Raw genomic sequence first — 15,505 nt, 5'->3', positions numbered from 1 at the left:
AAAATTTTATCAGATGTCAAAAACATTATTCTTCGTTGCACAAAATTGTTTTAGAGATGAAATCATATTTCAGTCGTAAAATTTTGGAGGTGACAAATTTTTTTTTTCAGTTTTATTGATTTATAAAAAAACCGTTATATTGATTTTTTTCAAAAGGTATACCTGTTTGGTATCACGTTACAATATATTACATGAAATTTAATTCAAGTCTCTAGCGTTTTTGGTTCGTAAGATATTTAAGGTTAACCAAAATTTTCACCTTTTTTTCAAACTGCTATGGTAAAAAAACCACCGACGCAATTTTGTTGAGAGCCCTTTCTGCATCTTTCTGCCTTATTATCTGTATAACAAAATTTATTTGAAGTCGATATCTCTTCTGGTTCTTGAGCTATGGACGACGAAAAAAACGTCGTACACACGCACGCACAGACATCTTTCTAAAAATCTTTTATTTCGACTCTAGGGACCTTGAAACGTCGAGAAATGTCAAAATTTTCAATTTGGCAAATCGGACCCATTACAATAACTTCCTATGGGAAGTTAAAAAAGTCATTTGAAAATATGTCTAGCTACGTGACGGTATTCTTAAATGACTTTTGCTGAAGCTGTATGGACGAAAAAGAGGAAAGACAGGTCTTCACCTCCTCTGACAGGCTTTAGTTCAAAAAAGAAAGATCTATCTTAGGGAATTCTTCTATAACAATCTAAATGTTCACAAACACACTAACATGCCATAACTATAGTCTTTTGAGTTGCATAAGGAACTCCAGTTGATTTCATTGAGCTCAGAAGAAAGACTCAACATTCATGTGGCATCACAATAAAGGGCCTTAAACTGTACTTCAGTGTTAAGTGTATCGTACTTCATTCCGGACAGTTACTTAAAACCTTACCTAGCCTATGGGACTTTTTAAACAATATTTACAATGCCAGAAAAGTGTAAATGAGTTTTTATCTCGAAACCCCTAATTTCTTAAGGCTTCTATACATTGAAAAAGTATGGTCACCCTATAGAATATGTAAAATATGCTCGTGTACCTATTTAAACGCATTTGTGGAGACCAATTCTTTGGAAATAAATTATAAAAAATCCTCACCCATCGCATGCACCATCGCACCGAGGACCACGGACGAGCGACCAGGGAGCAACCAATCTAGATGTAGTTTATTGGATTCATATATTGGCAAAAGGATGCATATAACAAATAAAGCGCAAATACCTCGAAATATAAATTAGCATCGGAAATGCTCGTAATATTTCAATTAATTAATAATCGAGCTTTATAATATAGTTGTACGAGAGTTCTGGAGTTCAGGGTTGTTTTATTTTTTTTTGTCGGATTTTTTCGTTTTGTTTACGTTTCTCTTATTTTTTTAGTGCACTTTGTGTGTTCGATTCATTTTCATAATTTACCCTTTCTTTCCGCATGAACTGCTCCACTGACCAAGGCTTTCAAGAGCATGCCCACAACCCCTCCCTCACTATAACTACCCCTACACATATAAAACACATAGATCCACCCCTGATGTCCTTAAATGCTAATAATAATAATTTCTTCTTTTTTTTAAATTGGTTGTGTTTTGGACTTTTCATGACTTTCATGGTTTTGCATTTATGTATTTTGTTTGGTAATTGAGTTATGATAATTCGATGCCGGGAATTATTCTTTAGCGATTTATCAAAAAATATACGAGTATCGTAAATATCACGACAATAAAACAGGATATTTTTATCGATTTAATTTTTTTTTACAATACAATATATTTCTTTAACGAATTTGAATATGTTTATAAAATATTTATTGTATTTTTGGATTTTTGTATTGTTTTGAATAAAAATATAAATTTAATTTTTTTCATTTCATTTGCAGGCAATGTTTTAACAACAAATGTCATCAGCCACATTAGTTGCATCGATAATATATTGACACATGCGATGAAAATAATTAATATATACTATCACCTGTTTACCAATCAGAAACCACTGTTTTTTGCCAAAGTCCAGCGAAATGATTTATTTTCGAATGCCAAAGAATTGGCAATTGTTAGTAGTGTGGGATATTTTGGAAACGATTATGTTTACATTAAGTTGTATAATATTTTGAAAGCTGCTAATGATAGTTATAAGGTGAGTTTTGTTTTTTATTTATGGATTTTATTTATTCAGTTGGGATTTATGGTGATTTCTTTATTATGCATGCATATGTCGTTGCCTAAGATTGAAAATATGGTAATTGATAATTTCAATTCAGTATCCGTTGCATTGAAAATAATTAAAAGAAAAGGTAACCCTTAGTACAAATATAGATTTTTGTGAAGATTATGTCATATGTTAACCTTGATTACGTTACAAGCAAAAGCCGATAAAATGGAAGTAAAAAAAATATGGACATATTTTATTGATATTTTAACTGTTAGGGTTTTTAGAGTACCGTCATTCTTTTAAAGTGCTTTCACTTTATTATCAACGCTTCAAATATTAACAAATCAAAACCAAATCAAAATGATGCGAAAATCCAAAGACTTAAGTCATTGAAAATTGCGCCAAAATGGCTTAACGTATAATTAAATTGGGAAAGATCTCAAAATAAGTCTACGCAAGGTTCCAAGTTTTATCAAAAATTTTTAAAAAAATACCGATTCAACAAAAAAGAAGAAAAAATCAAGCCGACCTTGTACTTTTTCTAATAGGGAAAAACGCTAAACTCTGAAAGAAGTTTTAAAAAACGTTCACTCAAGTCCAAATAATAGGAAAGACGATCACGATCCGAAATACCATACCATTAATTATTACTTACTTACTTACTTAAGGTGGCGCTACAGTCCGGGGCGGTCCCTAGCTAACTGTCTCCAGTTTCGCACGCCAAGTTGGTTGGTTGGTCGCGGGCTTCCTCTACTGCGACGTCTTTCGCGATTGGATTTGAAGACCTTCCGGGCTGGAGCGTTGATGTCCATCCGCTCTACATGACCTAGCCATCTAAGCCGTTGGACTTTGATTCTGCTAACTAGGTCAGTGTCGCTGTACAGCCCGTACAGCTCGTCGTTATATCTTCTCCTCCATTCTCCATCTATGCGTACGGGACCAAAAATCGCCCGAAGAATTTTTCTCTCAAAGCATCCTAAGACGCTCTCATCTTTCTTTGACAGGGTCCAGGCCTCAGCGCCATAAATGAGAACCGGGATGATGAGTGTCTTATAGATGGTGATTTTACATGCTCGAGAGAGGACTTTGCTACTCAATTGCCTTCTAAGTTCAAAGAAACAGCAATTTGCAAGAGTTATTCCATTATAGGTAGAAAAAGTCCTTAACTACCTCAAAGCTATAGCTGTCCGTGGAGGTCCAAGACGTCGTTGTTTAATGTCCATTTTTGATAATAGCATATACTATGTTTTGCCCCAATTGACTACTAAGCTCATATATTTCGCTACTGTCGCAATGCTAAAAACACTCCACTGACATCACGCTTTGATCTTCCAATTATGTTAATATTATCTGCGTATCCGAGTAACTGGATGGACCTTTGAAAGATTGTGCTTCTAGTGTTGATAAGGACCTATCAGGTTATTGACGAACGGCTTTAGACGTTCACATAATACGGCAGAGAGGATCTTATGTGCAATGCCAAGGAGGCTGATGCCTCTGTAGTTGGCGCAATTAAGAAGGTCTCCCATGTATCGGGCTGAAATTCCACTCATCAGGCATTCTTTGTTCCGACCATATTTTGCAGATGAGTTGGTGCATGCTCCGTACCAAGTCATCGCCTGCTGCTTTGAATAGTTCGGCAGCGATGCCGTCAGCTCCAGCAGGTTTGTTTGACTTAAGTTTAGATATAAACGGTGATTTTTTAAGAGCTTGAGAACTTTAAAAAAAAAAAAAACCCATAAAATTTGCAAAATCTCATCGGCTGCGTCTTAGGTTGTCCATTCGGAAAGTCCAATTTTGGGTAACTTTTTCGAGCATTTCCGCCTTAATAGCCCGAATTTCTTCGGAAATGTTGTCTTCCAAAGCTGGAATAGTTGCTGGCTTATTTGTGTAGACTTTAGACTTGACGTAGCCCCAAAAAATTGTCTAAAGGCGTCAAATCGCATGATCTTGGTGGCCAACTTACCGGTCCATTCCTTGAGATGAATTGTTCTCCGAAGTTTTCCCTCAAAATGGCCATAGAATCGCGAGCTGTGTGACATGTAGCGCCATCTTGTTGAAACCACATGTCAACCAAGTTCAGTTCTTCCATTTTTGGCAACAAAAAGTTTGTTAGCATTGAACGATAGCGATCGCCATTCACCGTAACGTTGCGTCCAACAATATCTTTGAAAAAATACGGTCCAATTATTCCACCAGCGTACAAACCACACCAAACAGTGCATTTTTCGGGATGCATGGGCAGTTCTTGAACGGCTTCTGGTTGCTCTTCACTCCAAATGCGGCAATTTTGCTTATTTACGTATCCATTCAACCAGAAATGAGCCTCATCGCTGAACAAAATTTGTCGATAAAAAAGCGGATTTTCTGCCAACTTTTCTAGGGCTCATTCACTGAAAATTCGACGTTGTGGCAGATCGTTCGGCTTCAGTTCTTGCACGAGCTGTATTTTATATGGTTTTACACCAAGATCTTTGCGTAAAATCTTCCATGTGGTCGAATAACACAAACCCAATTGCTGCGAACGGCGACGAATCGACATTTCACGGTCTTCAGCAACACTCTCAGAAACAGACGCAATATTCTCTTCTGTACGCACTGTACGCATTCGTGTGGTTGGTTTAATGTCCAATAAAGTAAACTGAGTGCGAAACTTGGTCACAATCGCATTAATTGTTTGCTCACTTGGTCGATTATGTAGACCATAAATCGGACGTAAAGCGCGAAACACATTTCGAACCGAACACTGATTTTGGTAATAAAATTCAATGATTTGCAAGCGTTGCTCGTTAGTAAGTCCATTCATGATGAAATGTCAAAGCATACTGAGCATCTTTCTCTTTGACACCATGTCTGAAATCCCGCGTGATCTGTCAAATACTAATGCATGAAAATCCTAACCTCAAAAAAATCACCCTTTAGCTATCTTCTCTTCCTCGAGGTCGGGTAGGCAGAAAAGTTAAATATAACCGCTAGAAAGCCTTATCTCACATGTTCGAATTTTACCGTCTCGCCCCTGAAAAGCCTTTTATATTACAGCAAAATGCCATAGGCAAGGCAAGGCAAGGATGAATCTTCCACTAGTACCACATCTCCAACTTGAATGTTAGACTCGGCGTAATTTTTGACATGATGCAAGGATCTAAGTTGAAAAAGGTACTCCTTAAACCACCCCTTCTTAAAAGCACCTATGAAACTAAGGCGCTCTTTCCACTGCTTTTGTTATGCATCACCGGTTTGGTTTACAGATGAAAACTCTTGTGGAGGTCCGCATGGTCCATTTAGAAAATTAGCAAGAGTGAGTGGTGCCAGGTCTAAAGGGTCATCCCCCATATACGTTGAGGGCCTTGAATTCACCACATATTCAAATTCTGTTAGCAACGTATGCAGCTTATCATTTTTAAGAGTTGCTCGCCGTACAGCTGCTCATAAAGCTGTTTTAACGAAACCCACCAGTCGCTCCCAAAAGCCTTCCCACTATGGAGCTCGTTCAACAATGAATTTCCACTTTATCCGAAATTCACTCGAAAATCCGAGAAAACGTTCACTGGATGTTACATTTCTTAGCTGCTGGAACTCAGATGACGTTTTCTTGAAAGCTCTAGCGTTGTCATAATATATTATGCTAGGAGGTCCTCGAAGTGCAATGAATCGTCGTATTGCAAGAATGCAACTCTCAGCTGTAAGGTCGTTTGTGTATTCAAGATGAACAGCACGAACTGCTGCACATGTGAATAATAGGATGTATAGCTTTTTTCGATGACTAGACATATCCAAAACGTACAACGGACCGGCGAAGTCAATTCCAGTTACCTCGAGTGCTCTAGATGACAAGAATCTATTTTTTGGAAATGGTGCAAGGGGTTGCGTTGCTGATTTACCTCGAAGAAGCTTACAAACGAATCAATTTGATAACATTCTCTTTCTTTTTGCCTTCCTCTTATAATCCAGTATCTTGACCGTAAGTGTGAAAGAACAGCGGAGGTAACACCGTGGAAGATCAATTACTAAAAGTTTCGTCACATAGGATGACTGCGGTAAGATGATTAGGTGAACAATGTTTATATTATTTTCAACATCTTGGAGACAACCACCAACTCGTAAAAACTTAACGGTATCATCTAAAAATGGAAATAGAGATAATAATTCAGAATTAGAAGGCATAACCCTTATCCTTTGCAGAGATAAAATCTCATTTTTATAATGGAAATATAATCAAAATCCCGTTTTCGTAACCTCTCAATAGCTCAGAAAACCCAAGCAGTTACACGAAAAAGACGAGTCAATGTACTAAAATCCTGAGCGTTTAAAATCGGTTCGACATACTGCTGTTGTACATTATCTTCATCTGGGTTTTCGTCTGCCTTTAAAAATAAAGTACACAAAGCAATAGTATAATCAGTACTAGAGTTATGAGTTATCGGCCAGAAAGGTTTATCCTTCATTATCCAAAAGAGACCGTTAAACCACATCGAAGATCAAATGAGATTTGATGCACTTACGCCTCTTGGTTTTACACGCTCGGACAGTATCGCCAGGATGACAGATTTGACAAAACCCTTATATCGTTGACGCGATTCGCCACAAACGGCTTTCAACGTTTGTTTGATCCCAGAATCCAGCAAAGCACAATTAGAAAGTCCGTGTACAAAAAAGAATAGTGATCCGTAGATTGGCTGGCAAATAACCAAGCAATTTCGGAATAGTAAGTTCGTTATGGTCATCGTTTTTTAGAGGCGCAACTCTGTTCTTTGCGCAAATAAAGTTCACCGTAATTTCACCATTACAATGAACAGCTCTGGCTTATGCCAAAAACAAAGAATGCATACTGACTTGCGTAAAGCAAAATATCACAAAATGCAATCTCAGTGTTTTGAAATCGTACCGAAATTACTTTTTTACAAGAGTCTTTTGGTTGTACAACGATTTTCTCCAAGAATTGAAACAACAATTCTTCATTGAATGTTAGTGGCTTTTTTTAGAGGCATTTCTCCCGACGCGACGCACTGAAGTTACGGTACATCAAGTGCCACTGCTTTGGAAAGAAGCCTGTACTTACTATTTTTGTTGAACAAAGTATATCGCCCAAAACCATAGCCATACCATACTCGAATACTAAAATTCCCAAAATTAGTCACAAACGTAACGCCCAAAATAATTTTAAAGAAAAGAACGCCCAAATTGTTAGTTGTCATTTTGCTCAAAGGAATTGTGAATTTTTTTTTTGGTTTTATAACAATGTCGTAAAGCGCAAATTTAGAAATGTCATAACGTCCAAAAGATTGATAGTGGTTAGGCTCTGAGATGTGTACAAACAATGGGGTATGTATGAGAGCGTGTTGCCCCCCTGCAAACCCTCTGCTTGAGATTAAGGATTTTGGTTAGGATTTTAGTTAGTTGGAAAGTTTTGTGTATGCTTCTTTGCATTTTAAGGATCTGAATTTAAAAAAAAACTTTGCCTACACAGAACGTCGCACCTACCCCAAATTCTATATTTAGACCAGGGGCGTCATACTCACCATGCATATTTCTGTTTATACGCCATAATGCTGAGTGCTGGAACTGTGAGAAATTAAACCATTTTGTTTTATGTAGCTTCGAAAATTGGCCTCATTTCGCTTTTGAAAGTGAAATATAGCATGAATATTTGTTACACTTTCTTGTTGTTCCGCGTTTTTAAGCGACCTGACATTTTTTTAATTTGATGTTTACGTTTGGGTGTATTTTGTCAGTCAGAATGCTCAATTGTTTAAACTCAAGAAATCTTTTCGGCGATATTCAAATTAAACAATTTTAGCCTTATGATAATTTATCATATATGTATATCACTTTCTTATGAAAAAGTTTTTGGGAGGTAGAGCCACTTTTGGGCGATTTGAAATCCAAAAGTTTAGCAGCAGCTTCGCAGTTCGACACTAGCGAATGAGTGTTATGATTCTGGCTATACTTGAGCGAGTTAGTGGTTCTATGGAACTAATCTTTTTCGCAAGAGTCCTTAGAGATCTTAACATGGTATACCCGCTATGTTTCTGAAGATGTATTCTTCAGCGGTGGTCAAAAAGGTAAATCCTCCTAACCTTCTTACCCTCCAATTATCGATCCATTGCCCTTATTTCCCTTCTTTCCCAGGTCATGATAATACTGATTAATTATTCGAAAGCTTTTTAATGACCGACGGTACGGCTTTCGCAGAAATAGGTCCACTGGTAATATCATGGTTTATCTGTAAGATTATTGCACTTGATGTTTCAAAAGCATTTAATTTTTTATCGAAAATGCGTGCTTTTTTCATGAATTTCTCCTTCTTTGGATTATTAATTACCTTCGGATCGTTCAATATATGAAGTATTAGATGATTTCAAGTCTGAAAACCACAGGGCTCTGTTTTATCTCCAATACTTTTTATTAATTACCTTATGTCTGCAACTTCTAACCCAATACATAGTTTTGCTGACGATAGTACTCTTAGCTTTTCATATTAATTTTAAGCTCATTAAATTCCGACCTAAACACCATTGTACAGTACAACGGGGAATAAAATACCGAGTGGTATTCAATACTCCAAAAACCCAATACTGTATGGTATCGTTAAAGCGAAATTTAAACCCCTGGCCATCATCTATTGATGGCATTGGCATCAATGAAGCTGAAAATCTCCATATTTTCGGTATGTGTGTCAGCAACCACGTCTTGTGGAACGAGCACATTCGTGATGTCGTCAAAAATGCCGCATGATGTTTGGGCTACCTTAGGCGATGCTAGAAATTTGTCTCCCCTTCTAATGTGGTTGTTATCTACAAGACCTATATATATATGTTTAATGCTTGAGTATAAGTCCCATCTCTGGGCTGGTGCTCATGCAACTTTCTAAAGCCTCTTAGATAGTATTTAACATATTGCATTTAAATTGATTGGTGATAATATCATCGTTCCTTTTTGTCACTTGAAAATCGTCGTAAAGTTTCTTGTTTACCCTTTTTTAACATTATTTTAAAAGCATATGTTCTGAACTGAAATAGCCAGTTCCCTTATCTCTTCAGTCGATCTTCAGCAGTACTGCACGAATGTGAATTGCTTTATCACGCTCTGTCTTTCCTAGTCATTGCAATACTCAAGAATTCAACCAACGTGCACCGACACTCCCTTTAAAACTCTTTCTCCCTTTCCTAATGCTGACGACACTGTGTCTCTGCATATCAAGGGTAGTAGTATTCCTTGGAATGATGGTTTTCTAAGAGTTATTCATTGCTGTAAATGAATGTTTTTTAATTCAAGAACGAATGATGGAAAGTGGCATTGAAATGGGTTACGCTTCGGTTCAGATTTTGAAGCATACAATTCTTCACGGTTAATAAAAAGGAGTTGCAGACGATTAAAGTAGATTTTTGCGAAGAGTTTTAATAAAAATATTACCTATATATCCTTTTCTGATTTTTGCTAATAACATTCTCAAAACTGGCACAACACTATTTGCTTAGATCATTCGAAAATTATGCCGGCTTGAGAACAAAAATAATAAAGTAATTTAAATATTTTATGATTTCGTCTGGAAAATACGTGGAATAATCAAAACAAAGGTACCCAACATTTAATGATATTACCCTATGCATTTCTTGGTGGTCGAAGTATTGCAAGCGTCTCAGTAGTTATGACGCAAATAAAAGTAAACGGTTCATTCAATCCAAATTTATTTAATCTTTTATAACAGACGATGTAATGCATTAATTATCCAATAAACGAATTACCTGGTAACATCGTTAAACTCTTGGTAGCAATGAATCCGGGTTTTTAATTATTTTCGGTATTTTGGGGTCGAAGATCTAATGTCAAGCAATGTTAACTTTTTTTTTCTATAAAAGTATATTATAATTTTCTATATTATCATATATTTAAAATTTTTCCCTATAAACAAATATTTTACGTCAGATTTATTTAAAATGTATTTCCATTCCTCTTTTTTTAGAAATAATGCCCTGAAAACTTGTCGTTTTAGCTTTGATGTTTATTTAATTTCATTTTATTCAGTTTCTTTTATTGTTTTTTTTTTCTTTTCAAACTTTATTCCAATTGCAATTTATTTCATTTTCAGATGACCATAAATCAAATCTCTGGTGCAAAACTAATTTCCCTCCTCCGGACCTGCATCAATACACTTAGTACTTGCATTGAGCTGCGAGTGAACTGCGGCGACCCCTCTCCCTCCGGCAATCCAATCAAATTAATCGAGGAAATTATACAGTATTTGACTAAGCTAATCAATTATGCACCAACCGAGAGCATTGAAAGCTTAAGGCAGCTATTAAAATTCTTATTCGGACGAAATTATGGTAGTCGATGCTCCGACTACCAGATCCACATAAATCCATACTTGGAAGCCAAATCTATTGCAACTGGGATGAATATGATGGGGACATCGGCAGAAGCAGCTATAGCGTCATCGGCGGCAGCGGCGGCGGCGGCGGTAGGTGGTTCTCCAAATAGGAGTCCATCGCATTTCATTTCAACCTCAACTCTTGACAAAAGCTTAATTGGTACGGGCTGTGGTGGTGTTGTTGCTGGAACTGGTGGTATATTGGGCGCCACTGAAAACCATAACCAAATACAAGCCACCACCATGAGCTCGACCGTAGTTTTTGGTCAATTGTTCGCCACTGGATTAGAGCTTCCATTGTGGAGGAACGACACAGAGAACGATTGTGCTAAGCATATTAAACTATTCGAGCCATTGGTCATATACTGTTTGACGGTAGGTATATCCGTTTCCGTTTCGGACTCTATACATACATATAAATGCGAGTGTGTATATTGTGTGCTCTTCTATTTCCGTTTTCAAAATTCAAATCCTGTTTGATTTAGATTTAGATTAAATCTCTGCAAATGAAACTTATTAAAATACATTTCTCGTTTTTATTGCATAATAATGGGATACATATATTTTCTAATCTTTTTGTTTCTTTATTTAAAAAAAAAAAAAAAACTATTTCCTTAGCTTTTTATGAGATCAAACTCGAAAGTGCAGGCTTCCATTCTTGAATTGCTCTCACAATTGTTGGATTTAAACGTTACCTATAGCGTTTTGGACTCGAAGTTTGTGATATACGATGAAATAATGAAGAGCTTGGAGTTGATTGAAAGCGGAGTTGCAAGGTAATTTATTATAAATTTATGAATATATTAATGTTTTAATTTAAAATAGAACAGTTTAATATAAATTTGAAATAACATTGTGAAATTGTATATATCGGTGTTCTCTCAGGGCCGTAACATTTTTGTTTAAAGAAGTCTTTGGTGAAAAAAATTGATTTTTCACGTCAGCGGAAAAGCCAAAGGAACAGATTTGCTTTAAGAAAAAGAGTTTGATGTTATAAGTAAAGGGTATTTTTAAATTCTTATTGTAATGGGTCCGATTTGGTGAATGGAAAATTTTGACATTTCTCGACGTTTCAAGGTCCCTAGATTCGAAATAAAAGATTATTAGAAAGATGTCTGTGAGTGGACCTATGCGCCTCAACCAACATGCGTCTCCAGCCAACTCGGTCCCCAGCTAGCTGTCTCCAGTTTCGCACGCTAAGTTCGTTGAGTTCTTCACCCACCAGCGTGCGCCACCGAAGTAGCGGTCTTCCTCTACTGAGCCATCCCTCGGGATTGGATTTGAAGCCTGGCTAGAGAGTTGATGACCGAAAATCACCCGAAGATTTTTTCTCTCAAAGCATCCTAAGACGCTCTCGTCTTTCTTTGACAGGGTCCAGGCCTCAGCGCCATAAATGAGAACCGGGATGATCAGTGTCTTATAGATGGCGATTTTAGATGACCGAGAGAGGACTTTACTACTCAATCGCGTTCTAAGTTCAAAGAAGCAGCGATTTGCAAGAGCTATTCTATCATAGGTAGACAAAGTCCTCAACTACCTCGAAGCTATAGCTGTCCATGGAGACGTTTTGTCCAAGACGTAGTAATTTAATGTCCTTTTTTGATGACAGCAAATATTTGGTCTTGCCCTCATTGACCACTAAACCCATCTTCTTCGCTTCCATCGCAATGCTCAAAAACGTTCCACTGACATCACTCTCTGATCTTCCAATTATGTCAATATCATCTACGTATCCGAGTAATTGGATGGATCTTTTGACTGTTGAGTGTTTTGCACAATTCTTTTCCAACCGATGTCTAAGAAGTCGCATGACAGTGCATCGCCTTGTCTAAAACCTTTTTTGACATCAAATGCATCGGTAGATGTATTCTGACCTTGATAGAGCAGCGTGCATTCTCCATCGTCATTCTGCACAAACAGATAAGTTTGACAGGAATGCCAAAAACTAGACATTGCTCTTTAAAGCTTTTCCCTATAGATGCAATCATACGCGGCTTTGAAATTGATAAAGAGATGGTGGGTATCGAATTCTTGTTTCTTGTTTTTTTTTACAAGATCTGCCGTAGTGTGAATATTTGGTCGATAATGCACTTTCCTGGTCGAAAGCGACCTTGATAAGGACCTATCAGTTTGTCGACGTTCACATAATACGGCAGAGAGAATCTTATATATGCAACGTTAAGGAGACTGATGACTCTGTAGTTGGCGCAGTTTAAAGGTTCTCCTTTCTTATGTATCGGGCACACTATGCTGAGATTCCACTCATCGGGCATGCTTTCTTGCGACCATATTTTGCAAATGAGTTGGTGAATGCTCCCTACCAAGTCATCGCCTGCTGCTTTGAATAGTTCAGCAGCGATGCCGTCAGCCCCAGCAGATTTGTTTGACTTCAGTTTAGATATAGCTATCTTCACTTCGTCGAGGTCGGGTAGGAGGAATTTGTTGGTCTGCGTCGCCGAGGTTGAGTGGTTCTATCTCACTTATAGCGGAATTCGGTTCGTCATCGCCGTTATGTAATATGGAGAAGTGGTCTTTCTATATTCTCAATAAAGACTGCGGTTCTATTACGATGTTCCCCTGATCGTCTGAACAGGCTTCGGTTCGTGGCTGGTACCCTTGGGAGGTTTTTTTTACCTTTGGTAAAATTTACGTACCTTATTGCTGTTGTGACATCCCTCTATCTCCTCGAACGCGCTCTTCTCATGCTCTCTTTTTTTCCATCGAAGAAGGCGATGTTCCCTTCTCTCTTCTTCTGCAGCTCTGGTCCTTCTGTACAGCTCCGTTTTGTATGCCTGTTGTTTCGCTGCTTGCGCTTGCTGGCATTCGTTGTTAAACCAGGAGTTTCGCTGTTGTGGCCATGTGAAACCTAGCACTTCATAGGCGGCATCTCTGATGGCTGCAAGGCAATGTTGCCACTGGTTGTCAATGCTTAATGCAGGTAGCATAGGACTCCTTAAGAGGTTTTTAGAGACTCGATTGCAAAAGAACATGGCAGTCAATTGCGATTGTAGCACTTCTCACAGTACTTCCTTGTTTTGGCTTGGATCGGGATATCCGTAGCCGTACCTTGGCTACAACGAGGTAGTGGTCCGAGTCAATGTTGGCACCTTGGAATGTTCGGATATTCTGTATACTGGAGAAGTGTCGTGCGTTCGATGGAAATGTCAATCCGGTTGACAATTGATTGATCAGAAGATTTTCATGTCCCTTTGTGGACATTAAGATGTGTGAACAGCGTACTAGCTACCAGAACGTCTCTCCCCGCAGCGAAATCGATCAGCCTGTATCCGTTGTCGGAGGTGGTTTCGTGCATGCTGTCGTTCCCGATGGTGCCACCAAAGATGCCTTCTCTTCCTAGCTAGGCATTCAAATCTCCTAAGACAATTTTGATGAAATAGCCATCAGCGCCAAGCCATCATAAGTCTTGTCCAAGAGCTCAAAGACTAGGTTAGGTTAAAGTGGCTATTGGTTGGGAAGTCCAGCACACTTAGACCAAAGTATGGTCCTTTGTGATACCACATGGATCAGTTGATCAGCTTAACTCGTCGGACAATTTGGAGCTCCGAGTGAAGAGGAGGAGACAAATAATGTCAGAAATTTTTAGATCGCTGGTATCGTCGAAGTAGTAGTCTTCAAGGTAGATTCTACGTGTTCGTGATAAGGCAGGCCATGTGCACAGAAGATGAGAGATTGTCTCCTCCTACTCCTCCTCGTCCATGCAACTCCTACAAAAATCATTTGCAGGGGCTCCAAGTCGAATAGCATGCCTTCCTATTAAGCAGTGCCTAGTCAGGACACCTATAACGTAGCTAATTTGCAATCTACTCAGAGAGATTAATTGTTTTGAGCGCCTGGCGCTAAGATTAGACCAAATTAGTTTTGTCGCTAAACAGGTGGTGGTGTTATTCCACCTGAAGTTTGTTTTCTCTATGGTATCTTGCTTAAGCATGAGTTTACGTGTAGCTAAGGGGATACCTATGCTAGCATTGTGAGCCAGCAGAGGTAAAGTTATTCCGCTTTTTGCAAGTTTGCCAGCTTTCCAATTTCCTGAAATGTCTCTATGGCCCGGCACCCAGAAAAGGTGAATGTTGAACTGTGAAGCCATCTCCGTAAGAGATGATCGACAATCCAGGGCTGTTAGTGAGTTAGTGGAGACAGAGTCTAGGGACTTAAACGCAGCTTGGCTATCCGAGAAGATGCGTACATAATTAGTTGATATAACGTTTTCTCTAAGCCAGGATAGGACTTCTTTTATAGCCAGGATTTTAGCTTGGAACACGCTTCAATGATCGGGTAGACGAAAAGAAAGACTTAAGTTCAGTGTATCTGAGTCAACGCCTCCACCAACCCCATCCTCCGTTTTTGATCCGACTGTATAAAAGTTTATAGGATCATCGTTCAAAAATAATGTATTCTCCCAAGAAGGTCTGGGAGGAACGGTCACTTTGAAGCTATTGTTATTAAACTGAGGATGGGGTATGGTGTAGTCAATATTACTGTTTATAGTTCTGAACGAGTTCAAAATAGTCGTGTGGCCCCATTATTGATGCACATAGAGGAGGCTTGAAGCCGTATGGCTGTATTAGCGGCCGTTTGCTTGCTGAAAATGTCCAGTGGTATTTGATGAAACAGAACATCAAGTGAGGCGGAGGGGTAGAGCGAAGTGCTCCTCCCATACACAGGCAGGCTGTTCGTTGGACTTTGCTGAGTTTATCGCGATTTGTCACTATATCTAGCGCCTTCCGCCATACCGTAACTCCATAAGTAAGGATCGGCCATATGACCGAGATATATAGCCAGTTTGTAATGCAGGGCTGTAGGCCCCATTTATTACCAATGGCCTTTTTACAGGAGAACAGGGCTACTGTGGCCTCGTTTATTCTCTGTTGAATTTTAGGTTTCCAACATAATTTCTTATCCAAAATGAGACCCAAGTATTTTGCTTGTTCAGAGAATTTAAGTGGTACACCGTTTATGAGGGAGGGACAATA

The 15,505-nt window shown here is 38.4% G+C and overlaps 1 protein-coding gene across 1 annotated transcript in view; it reads left to right on the top strand.

The window, feature by feature from the left end:
* Positions 1-15,505, top strand: part of LOC129943030 (uncharacterized) — a 225,153-nt gene that overhangs the window by 86,978 nt on the left and 122,670 nt on the right. Inside the window, exons 10-12 of the mRNA XM_056052234.1 lie at positions 1,872-2,128; positions 10,233-10,889; positions 11,133-11,290. Of these exons, the coding sequence (XP_055908209.1) occupies positions 1,872-2,128; positions 10,233-10,889; positions 11,133-11,290 (1,072 nt within the window). The remainder of the gene's footprint in view (positions 1-1,871; positions 2,129-10,232; positions 10,890-11,132; positions 11,291-15,505) is intronic.

This window comes from Eupeodes corollae, chromosome 1, assembly GCF_945859685.1.
Source record: "Eupeodes corollae chromosome 1, idEupCoro1.1, whole genome shotgun sequence".
NCBI lineage: Eukaryota > Metazoa > Arthropoda > Insecta > Diptera > Syrphidae > Eupeodes > Eupeodes corollae.
Note: the sequence above shows the minus strand (reverse complement) of the source record. Positions and strands in the feature narration are given on the sequence as shown.